We start from the raw sequence: 12,044 nt of genomic DNA, 5'->3' as shown, positions 1-12,044 counted from the left end.
AATGGGACTTCAAGGTAACAAGTATGTTATAGAGTAAGGTATTTCCAACTAAGCTGAGGTCTCTGTAGTCTTCATTCTGGAGTACTCAGAGAACTCTGAGATGCCAAATAACCTTTGAAAAACAGAGATGAGCTCAATTGCTGAGTGACTAAACAATAAAGATCACAACATCTTCACAAATATGTGAAGAATGAAGAGTAGCCAGGAGGATATGGACTATTCACTTTAATGCTTGGAAAAAAATGCCAGAAAGAAAGAAAAAAAGTTTTTAGCACGCACTTAGAATAAAGGATGAATGACAATCAACACAGGATTGTCAAGAACAAATTGCATCAAACCCATCTAAATTCTACCTAGAATGTAGTAGCTAGCCTTACAGATATAAAACTTGATCTTAAGGACTTAATAAAAACCCACACAGTATCCTCCTGAACAAGTTAATGAAACACAACCCACTGACCCATCTTAGGTTGGCTTCTAAGGTAGGTGAAAAATGGTAATAGGCTTATCATGGAATCACAGCTTGGTGCTGTGAGGGTTGCTGGAGATTTTAACAGAGTACCCAGAAAGACAAGCACAAGATCATAGCAGAAGCCTTAACAATACAAGCACAGAATCATGGATACAAACAGAAATCACAAACTGTTAATTCCTGGTCACTAAATTAACGTAATTCTATGAACTGGGTAGAACTGATTTTAGGGATAACCTGTGAAGAATGAACAGAGTGTATTAGCATACATTTAAAAAGTGACCTCAAGCAAATCGAGGAAGGAGAAAGAAACCATTATCATGCTCTTCCTGGCGTAAACCTTGAGATGCTGTCAATTCATTTTAATGACTCTGTTCCCTTCTTGAACTAAATTTGTGTCATCAACCATTGGGCCAAGAAAGGCACTGGAAGAGTAACTAACACTAAGGGGGCAGATACGAAAAAGTCTGTGTATATCAGTTTTAACTGCATAAGTATTGGGAATGAGCAGTAACAATTGGCTGACTTAGCTATAAATGCTAGTAATGGACTAGTAATTCCATGATTGCCTTGATTAGACTAAGATCTCAAGAGACTTAACAAAATATTTTTGGTATTGCATATAACGTGGTTCTTTAATGCACATGTGATTCTATAACCCACATAGGATATTTGAGTTAGTTCACTCTTGAGTATACTTAAAGGAAATTCAGATTGAGTCACTCGTGGAGAAAGCTGGCATCTCACACTATAATCTGCAGTGCAATAGTGTTTTATAATGATTGACCATCACAGTTATGTATACATCAGGAAACAGCAGCACCTTAAGCAGCAGCATCACCTCTCATCTACTGTCTTTTATTAAATTTGCTAGTGCTAAACTTCACAACCATAATGCTCTTTCAATATCTTATCTGCTTTTTTATATATGCATGCCAATATAAATCTTTTAAGGTAACCCAACCTCCTTGTTTGGATGACTTTTATTATTGCTAATTGAGTCCAAAATCAATATATAAACAAAACTACACCAGAAAATATTTAATAGATACTTAACGATGAAACTTAAATACAGAGGTCTCCTATATTTTTGGTAATACGTACTGAAAGTCTGTCAGGAAAATCACCACATAAACAGTAATAAATCTAACACGTACAAAAATTGTTTATTTTTATAATCGATCTGATCTTTTTTGATGACAAGCGTTAAAAAGACAAACAAACAAAAGTACATCTTGTCACTCACCACAGTGAATTAGAAGATCATCATGGAAGTCATACAGCTCATCCCGAATCTCCTCTGGACATGGACAATCCTCTCCCAGTTGAAAATTCAGCAACATATTAATCTTTAAGGGAATTAAAACATATTTAAGGTAATGAGATAGCCTAAGAGGCTTCCTAATATATAGCTATACTTTACTTGTTTATAATAAAATTAGCATAAAATATAAATTTTTAACACACCTCATGGAAATACTAAAGCTATATTCCTTTGTAAGTTTTAATTAAGACTGATGTAAATATATAGCTATACTTAATAATAAAGATATTCTCTATTATAGAGATCTTTAATATAGATTATATAGATAGAAAAGACTAAATATTTCCAACATACTGGTGTCAACACGACACTAACTTCAAGTCAGTACAACATAGCAACTAAAATTATCACATTTTCTTCTTCTTCTTGTAGCTCTGGCTGAATCTCAGCTCCTCAGCACTGGATGACAATGTTCAATTTTTCCATACATTTGAAAAACCCTAAGCCAACTTTGGCCTAGAGTTTGAATTCTGAGTACAAGTATAAGCATTCTGACATTTAGTATTTTGTGGCACCTTAATAAATTTTATCTCAAACTCACTTTTGGTCCTCTAGTAGTTCCCATGTTAGTTTAGAAGTCATGGATAAACAAGATACTTATTGCAAAGCACTTTTTTTTTTTTTTTAATCTCCAGATTCAAACTTTTGTTTAATATTACCTGTTCTTGTGGAGGAGACCGAAATTCTTTAGTCTTCTTGGCAGTCAAAGCTGCAGACATGTTCAAGGCTTGCATGAGTTCATTATACCTGTATTTCTGATTATACTGTAATTTTGATACATAACGGTCTGCAAATGACACAATTGCTTCCACTCTATGTTGCAGCTCACAGTCACAGAAATAATTGAGTAAATGGCACATCTAGCATAGAAAAAACACAGGTAAGTTCAACAGTTCAACATCTTAAACCCTAACAAGGGAAAAACTACAGTGGATACTATACACTTTTAAATTGTTTGTTAAAATGAGAGACATTTATTCCCATTTTTCTTTTAATGGTGTAAAGGTGACAAATGTACACAGTTTTATTATGTTGATCAATACTGTGTTGCATTTACTCAATGCTTCACTCCATGCTCCCAAAACACATAGAAATATTAATTCTCTTTTAAAATACACCTCGGAAATAAGTAACTATCTGAATATCTATTTTGAGTAAGAAAGAATTGCATCATCATCAAATTTGGTTATTAATGTGAGGCCACATGGCAGATTGGAATGAAGACATTCGGGATTTCAAATATTATAAACTAAAGAACAGACATAAGGTACTACCTTTTTCTCATTGATAGTATAGCACATGTAATGCATTTATATTAAATGGTCACCTGAAGCTTAACAGATTCTGGTAATCTTGTCTGCAACAAGCCTGTTGTAGGAGCTTTGGTTTCTTTTATTGCTTTTTCTCCAGCTTCTACAGCTTTTTCTTCAACTTGTGTAACTTCTTCCTTTTCTGTCCCCTCTTCTGTTTCTTCCTTGTGATCTCCAAATACATTTGGATCAATGAGGATTAACACCTGCTTCACATCATCATCATCAAAAACCCCCATTATGAGCAGTGTTGCTATTAGTTTAAGAACAGGAACAAACTGGAATGCAATGTGTCCTCCAACAGGGTCTCGTATATGAGCACCACTACACTGTACTGCCTCTGTTAGCATACTTATGGCTTTGGATTTAAGTGTATCAAGGGGTATCTCTGGGCTGGATGTCTGATGTTCTTCACTGGTCACAATAAAGCAAGGAGCAGAAAAATGAAAGCCTGGTTTCAGACAAGTGCTAAGCCCTACTCCAGGTAAACCATGCTTCTTTGTTTCATCGGGATATAATCTAATAGTTCGAGTTTCCTCTGTAACTGGAATGATAAATTCATTGTTCATCATGAGCTTGGCTTGTTTGGCATGCTCCAAATGTATACTAATCAACAAGTCATAGAATCCAGAACGTAGGAGTCCAGGTAAATATTGATTATCTATTGTGTAAAATAACTGAGATACATCCACATGGCTACAAAGTGCATAAGCAACTCTAGTGTTACCTAGAGCACAAACTGAGCTATAGAGTTTTAAAGTGTGATAGTGAAACTTCATCAAATCTTCTTGTTCACATAGTTCCAAAATATCAACGCATCTGTTAAACAATAAAGAAACAGAGCACTGGTCAATTTAGTGAATTAAAAAATAAAAATAATTATAATCTCTGCACATTTTGGTCAGTTCTTGTTTAAACTGTTAATATTAAGATTGATACTGACTAACCTTAGCATGTGTATCACTACACCAAAGCAAACGGTGGTAATAATTCAATAAGACTATTTAAAATTAACACTCCATAGAAAAGAGGAGGAAAAAGAGCCACCATAGATAAGCTTCCTTGGAAGTTATAGTAAATTGCATGTTTGTTTTTAAAAGTAATGTGTTTGGAGTGCTGAAACTCTAGAGATTACTGTTTAATTTTTCACACAGAACAGTATTTTTTTGCTCTACTTTTTAAATTTAGTTTTATTAATGTTAAATAAAATTGCTTATTAAATTGCAAAAACAAGTTGCAAAATAATCGTTAAATGTATAACTTTTAAATTGGCTTCCTGCTACACTTTTGATTATAATTTTTATTGTCATTGATTACAATACTTGGTATTTGGATACATCTTTATTATCATTGCTATGAAGATAAAATAATGAAAATCTAAGAAAGTCAGGATCTTGTCAATAAGAACAGAAAATTAATTCAGGTAAATTGTGAGCAGATGGAGCAGAAATGGATTACATGTTTTTAATATATAAAGAAACAGCAAAAAGGTGTTTGCATGTTCTTTATTTTTCAAGCTGAGAAAACCTCTGTTTAAAGACCTAAAGATTTAATAGATTATTTTAAACTTTAAAGGAAGTCAAGTAGTTATGTTTTCTCTTATGTATGTAAGCATTGTCACACGACATTAAAATTATTTAGCTTCTTCTACCTACTTAAGTTTCACAAATACAATATTATAGTAGATAGGATGAAAAATTCTAAAAACCTGCTAATGTTAAGATCCTCCAAGGCATGTTTAACTAATAGCCATACATCAGCTAGTTAATTCAATACATTTCCTCCACATCAAGACACTGCAGTTCCTTCCAAATGTACCTGTTTTCCTCTGGGATATGAAGTGCCATCATCTGCAGAGGTTCCAAACACTGCACAACCCATCCATGACGTTCACTGACACGCTCGGTTTCTACTTTAAGAAAGCTGTTAGGCATCCTGCTCCATAAAACAGGTGTAATTGTTTGCACATCAAGGCGAGGGGGACACTGAGGAACAGGATTTCTTTCCTCACTTTTAAAAATTGCTGCTGATAAAGGCATGGTATTCTGAAACAAAGTATATCAGAATTATTTTTGTGACATGTAATTATGAATAAACTCATAATACCAAAATGTAGTGTAGTCTATTAATAGCAAAGAACTCATAGAAATATATGAGTTATTGCAACAAACATATTTAAAAAAGCAGAAAGTGATAAACATCAAGGGTATTCTCCCCAAATATCTTTGGTTTATTTTGACAAATGCAGCTTCAATTTGTTGAACAATTTACCTTCACATAAGAAGTATACAGAAGTAATTTGTTAACATTTTAATCTAATAAAATATGTTGTCACAAATTCAATCTTACTAAACAAATACAATTCAGCAGGAATTTCTGTAGAAATAAACAGATTTAGAAGAGCATCTTTATAACAAATAGTTAATACCTTTAATTTACCAAGTTCAAACTGAACCAAGTTAGTGCTCGTAGGCTGTACAAAAGTTGCTGGAAAAAGTTTTGTGTTTGGTTCAACCTAGAAGAGAAATGAGATTAAAAAAACTAAAAAGGCAAAAAGAATCTCCTCTTAGAATGTGCTATGAAATATATATATATATATACTATGTACTTTACATTTTATTATCAAGGAATTGCAGACACTGTATCGAAATGATGACCAGTGTCTACCTGCAGTTTACCTTTAATACAGTAAAGCATTTGCTGAGTTATCTTTATAGGCCCACCTAACCTACTGGGAGGTGCCTTTGCTTCCTTATGTGGTGCTACACCTACAACAAGAACTTTTTCAACACTGTGTTGATTCATGTTGATTAGGACAAGAGGGAATGGCCTCAAGTTGTGCCAGGGGAGGTTCAGGTTGGAAATCAGGAGACATTTCTTCTCAGAAAGAGTAGCCAGGCATTGGAACGGGTTGCCCAGGGAGGTGGTGGAGTCACCGTACCTGGGGGTGTTTAAGGGAAGTTTGGACGTAGTGCTTAGGGACATGGTTTAGTGGGTGGCATTGGTGGTAGGGGTATGGTTGGACCAGATGATCTTGGAGGGCTTTTCCAACCTTAACGATTCTATGATTCTACTCAAACATATCCAAATTCAGCACTTGCATTCTAAAACAGCTCCTTAAAAATTCTGCCACTTTACAGCTTTGTAAACTTTGGCTCTCACTCTAGAAAATGCACCCCTAATACAGACTGAGGGTAAAATACAACTTTTTGGAACACCACACATCTTTTCGTTCACATTTTATGCTGTACAAAATAATTCACTACAAAAAAGCTTGAAAACAAACTTTGAATAGAGGGGGAATCAGAGGTACATAATAAGAGGGTGAGAGTGCATCATTTTTGTGAGGATAGTTAAAGTCTTTTTCACATTAAAATTAGTGAATCAATGTATTTTTTTAAAAAAGATCTCAAAAATTCCTTTATTTCCACATTTAGCAATTGTTTCCAGTCTTAAAAATCATGATGTATCATACTGAATCACAGTGCTGCAGATTTAGAAGTGCTTGGTTGTTGTACTGTGTTTTGTTTTGACAACTACATTATCTTAATTTCCCCATTATATAATGTAGGATAACGTTATTGTCACATTACTAGTGTTAAGATTTCAAAACAAGGAAAAGCAATCCTTATAATAGCATCAAAATGACCTGTTTATTAGATAACTTCCTGAAAATCTGGTAATACCTGATAACAAGTGCCAAGCTCTTTTCCATTGGCTGTGAATGACAACATTCCAGTAGCTAGGTCAACAAAGCATCCAATTTCTAAATCAACATTGCTACGACCTGATCTCTGGGAATTAGAAGTTATATCTCCTCCCCAAACCATATAGCAATTACTGCGCTTCACACTGTAAGAACAGCAAGAACAAAAAACACATATCACATGTCACACTGAACTTAACAGTATTCATTAAGATGCACTTTTCAATAGTGTAAGTTAGAGATCCTTAAAGGTGCTTGTACTATTAGTTTTGTTTTCTCATCATTTTTTTTTTTTCCAGAAGTAATCATCATGGCTCAGGGATCAGACTGAAAAAGTGAACGTTTTTTCTCATTTTTTAAAATTATGAAACGATTTCTCATGGTTCTCTGTGCTTAGCTAAATTACAGAACAACCAGTAACAGGTTCATCCACAGCAATCAAATGCAGATGTTAAAAGAAAGGAGCATCCTAAAACACTCATTAAAACAGAACTTTAAGGATAAATATACTCACTTAAACAAATCTATATAAAACACACATTCATATGTAAATGAACAATGAACAATTCTACTCCATAATTGATGTTATTCTTATTTTAAATTAATGCTTAAAATTTCATCAAGCTTGTGAATAATTCACCTTGAACAATGATATTAAAATACAATGCTTAATAAGTGATAAATAAATCCATACCTTTCATGAACCCTGCCTCTCTCATCACCTAAAGTAACCGTCACTGTACAATTTTTATTTAGGTCAAAATTTTCACTGTAAAAATGATAGTCTGGTGTTACCCAGCCAACCCAGACACAGGATGGGTCTTGCCCAGCAAATATCCGCAACGAATAAAAATACTGAAAAGAGGAAAAGAATAGATTAGTAATAAAAATCTAAGTCATTTTATGGAGGAATAGTCAAACAATGGTTAAAAAAATCTCAATGTATATCCTACTTTAATAAAAAGTATTCACAGCAAGTCATTTTAAATTCTCATAAAATAAAACTAGTATAGTAGATTGACACTGTGAAGTTTATGCCTCAGTCATACAGCTGTAGGCATTATTCCTTATATGCAGCATTGTATCTTAGCAAATGATTAAAAAGGCTTCTCTCAACAGATCAATTTCTATTGAATACAATACCACTACTAAATCTATTTCACAAAGTAAGAAGAATTAAGCACCTCAACATATTTGCTTACCGTAGTAGAAGGAACAGAAACTTCTTGGCTGTGTTTTCTAAAGGTAGAGGAACACCAGTAAATTAGTTAAAGTTTTGTTGTTTTTTTTTTTAAAAAAAGAAACAAAAACAAAACAAAAAAAATTCATTTTTAAACTAAGTGTACTTCCATGCATGTAACTCATGCTTGCAGGGTGCTGAGGATTCGTGGTATCAGTAAATTAAGCATGCAAAGACTTTAGAGGATGCATATATAGACACAAAATAGTTGCCTACAGTTAAGGTGGACAGTTAAGGTTCAAAGGTGCTGAACTGAGCAGTAGCTGGGATCTGTCCACAGTCAGTTTAAATTTATACGGAAGGAAATTTATATGGAAGGAAAACTGGACTTTTCTGATAACAATGAAGTACTGAACAATAATGTAGATGAACAGCAATACAGTGGGCACAGGACTCTGAGCTGGTTTTCCAGACCTCCTGAAGAGCTTTGTAAGTCCCACTGATTTCAAAAGGATGGTAGATGATTAGCAATGAATGTCCATAAACCTTTTGATGCATCTTTTCTGAAAAGATTTTCTGATGTTGTCTGTATATAGCATTTTGCAGCAAATATGCTATAAATTAAATAAAAACATCAAAAACCAAAAAAATCACTAATAAACATCCTATATTAATGTGTGCTTAGCGCAAAAATTAATATGAAACCTTGAATGTATAACAACGAAGACTAATAGAACATACTAAGTTTACATTAGGAGCATGAAATAGGATAACTGAATAAAATCTAAGTCTAACCGTTTTTGGAAAACATCAGATGAGGCATTTTCCACACCCATGCCAAAGTTGAATGATGAACGGAACTCAACAGGCATACTCAAACGACAATATATCATGTCTGAACTGCTGTTCTGTGTGCCAAATGTTTTGTGAGTAACTTTTAATCGAGGTGGACTCTCAATGGTTCCATCAATTCTCCATATCTAAAAATAACAGAAATAATTTTATAATAATACTGTTCCAAGAAAAACACTGATAACTTTCAGTAACTAATTGAAGAATAAGATAAGTGAAAGAGCTAACAAACTTTTCAAAGTTAATTACGAACTTTCTTTTACGACCATGAAACTAGCTCAAAGAGCAAGGGAAGCAATAGATTCCACCTATTTTGAATACACTAATTATTTTCAGGATGTTCCATACAAAATTTTCAAAAACAAAAGCATAGATTTTATTAATTCAAATTATTTAGAGTGAACAAGTCACTGAAAAACTGCTTCAAAGGAATCAGTAGTTTCTACCACAATTAGAAGTTATACCATGTAGAATTCTTCAGAAGATCACTGTGAAGCCTGAGCCTGATATTTTTGCCTGTGCTGAAAAAAACGGTTATGTTTTTAAACTTAATCAGGGATAAGAACATTTCAAAAAGTTTTTAGAACAGAAATACAGTTGAAATAATCCTGATCAACTGATTAAAATGCTGAGATCATTCAGTTGGAACTGAGTGAAGTAAGCGTATTTTGTTTAAGAAGGAAATGTTCAAAGACAAATACTAGGGATTGTAGTAAAAAGGTGGTTAGGAAACCACAACAGACAACGGTCCAAGTAGCTAACCAAAGCAACATAGATTAGTAATACATATACTAGAACTGGTATATTCTCATGAATGATAATACTACCATAAATGAAGTTGGAGATAGACAAGATCATCTGGAATTATCTAAAGATGACTTAATAGATTTATATGACAAACTATCTGATGACAGTAAGTATTAGTAAGGGTTTAATGTCTCAGCTTGCTAAGCAAACAGTTGATAAACAGGTGTCTTCCTAACACGTAACGTTACCTCTATGTGAGGATGATTTTTTGGCACATTGACAAATGTTGGTAAGCGTTTACTAAACCACATAGCGACATCTCGGTTCATATTTACTGCAAAAGGTTCAAAACCTTCTTGAAGGCCACACATTGTATAATACTTGAATGTACTGGCATCCATTCCAAGGTTCATACGTCCAATCTGAGACAGACCCAGTGCGCAAATTGGAACAAAACCTAAGAAAATGATACAAGAATAACAAAAAACAAACAAACAATGACAACAAAAAAACAGTAATTAATTTGGAGAAAATAAATATTTTAATTTGAATCCATCTAATGTAAACTAAAATTTAGCTCCTAGACAATATGCACACGAAATAATGACAGTAGCAAGGATTTAAAGCTACCTTAAATATTAATGATTAAGATCAACATAATTGCTAGTGAGTACTTTGGCAATGAATGGACATTATAAACACCATGCCATTTATTTAAACATTAACCTGGTTTAACAGTTGTTATTACTAATCTCTGATTTGTGTGGAAAATGAACAAAAAAATGAAAACAGTTAGCTTTTTGAACAATCAGATTTGCAAAAACAAGATTTGCTCAAGTTAGTTATTCATTTATTAGAGGAATTGTTTATCTTCATCATTTTTAGACTAATAAACATGCCATTGTAAAATGGACTGGACACTGGAACACAAACTTGACTAAACCAAAGCTAATAACAAATGTTAAGTATAATCTCTGAGGGCACTGAAGTTTCAAATGGACTTTGAGATGAGGTTGAGGTATCTCAGTATATCTGTTTAAAATTTATTTTCTTACCAGTGTCTACAAATTTCTGGCCAACCTTCATCTGTCCATCATGAATGATGGACAAATATAGATTTCTTTAATGAAGGCATTTTTACGACCAAACATTTTCAATTTCTGAGTAGCAGATGATAACAGCAAGACTAAAAGGATGTTGAATGATTTTTCTATCTGTCCTGAGACAGAAACTCAGAGAAACCTCAGTGAAAAGCCGACAGTTCTGGTACAACAGAAATTCTCTCTTACACTTCAACTTTATGCCTTCAGAAAATCTCTCTTAATGGTGTCCCTTATTCTTTACCCTTAGAGAAACTGTTATCAATGGTCAGACCAAAGCTGGACACTGAATAATTGCAAAGTCTTCTGTTAATTATTAATGGGCATGTAACTACTATCAGTTGGAGGAGACATCCTTTCAAAGAAAATGTTAATTGAAAAATAAAACAGTTTGAAAATAACTCCTGCCCCCAGTAAAGTCATGTAGATACTTCTGTTCAAAAAAGAATGAGAAACAGAAAAGGAAAAAGAGTCCAGGAAAAGGAGAAACAAAGGTAAGCTATGAATAGGATAGGGAAAAAATTTACAAATCAGACTCAAGTTTACATTCATGTTGCAAAGATTTGTTCTTTTGGTTAAGCCTCTTACCACATAGCACTCATTTTGTCCTTCATACACAAGAATACAATTAACCTAAAATGTTTATGCTCCAGTGAGAAAATCAATTCTACAGTTTCAGCTTCTGGGGATTTTTCTAGGTGCTTATTATTAACGCTACTTGTTACCGCTGAAGTTCAGCCCTGAGAGTAAGCCTAGAAAGGCTTGAAGAAAATTCACCCATTTTGATTTCTGGAGTTCCATTGTATCTACTTGTGGTTGAAGGAAAAATAAAAGAAAACCAATTTGTCCTCTCAAAGTATATTTTTATGAAGTTAAATTGTACTATGATTTGAAGGCTTATATCAGTGAAATAAGATGTAAATGCACTGATGGAAATACTAGACAGGAACAGACTGGAAACTGGGGAAACTGAGAATCAAAACTTGTTAGGCTGTGTAGCAGCCAATAAGGGCAACAGGATCCTTAAAATTTCCCAAAGAAATTTCCACAGAGTATAAACTAAAGCAGAATTTGAAGCAGCAGATTAAAAAAATCTTTGCATATGTCAATACTATTTAGAATGTTGGTTTTTTTTTTAGAACATTCTAAATGAAAGAAAAGTCTGTGGATATCATAGCAGTAAGTATTGCTAAAGGGAATTTGTTTAGTACTCTTGATAACAATAAAATAACATTTTTCTGCTTCTTCAAGTAAATACAAATGAGAGATTGTTATAAAGTGCCAGGAACAGCAATGAAAAGACTTTTGCTTATATGTTAGAAAGTCATAAAAGTTAATAAAGTTATTTATGAG

At 33.4% G+C, this 12,044-nt stretch overlaps 1 protein-coding gene across 11 annotated transcripts in view; it reads right to left on the bottom strand.

Moving 5' to 3' along the window:
* RYR3 (ryanodine receptor 3) overlaps positions 1-12,044 on the bottom strand; it is a 234,166-nt gene that overhangs the window by 112,775 nt on the left and 109,347 nt on the right. For all 11 annotated transcript variants that reach the window (XM_066997687.1, XM_066997680.1, XM_066997684.1 and 8 more), the window contains exons 28-37: positions 9,840-10,048; positions 8,788-8,972; positions 8,015-8,051; positions 7,507-7,667; positions 6,793-6,958; positions 5,535-5,621; positions 4,925-5,151; positions 3,124-3,925; positions 2,456-2,656; positions 1,719-1,821 (exon numbers count right to left, since the gene is read on the bottom strand). In XM_066997687.1, coding sequence (XP_066853788.1) covers positions 1,719-1,821; positions 2,456-2,656; positions 3,124-3,925; positions 4,925-5,151; positions 5,535-5,621; positions 6,793-6,958; positions 7,507-7,667; positions 8,015-8,051; positions 8,788-8,972; positions 9,840-10,048 — 2,178 coding nt within the window. The remainder of the gene's footprint in view (positions 1-1,718; positions 1,822-2,455; positions 2,657-3,123; positions 3,926-4,924; positions 5,152-5,534; positions 5,622-6,792; positions 6,959-7,506; positions 7,668-8,014; positions 8,052-8,787; positions 8,973-9,839; positions 10,049-12,044) is intronic.

Source organism: Anser cygnoides, chromosome 5 (genome assembly GCF_040182565.1).
Source record: "Anser cygnoides isolate HZ-2024a breed goose chromosome 5, Taihu_goose_T2T_genome, whole genome shotgun sequence".
Taxonomy (NCBI): Eukaryota; Metazoa; Chordata; class Aves; order Anseriformes; family Anatidae; genus Anser; species Anser cygnoides.
Note: the sequence above shows the minus strand (reverse complement) of the source record. Positions and strands in the feature narration are given on the sequence as shown.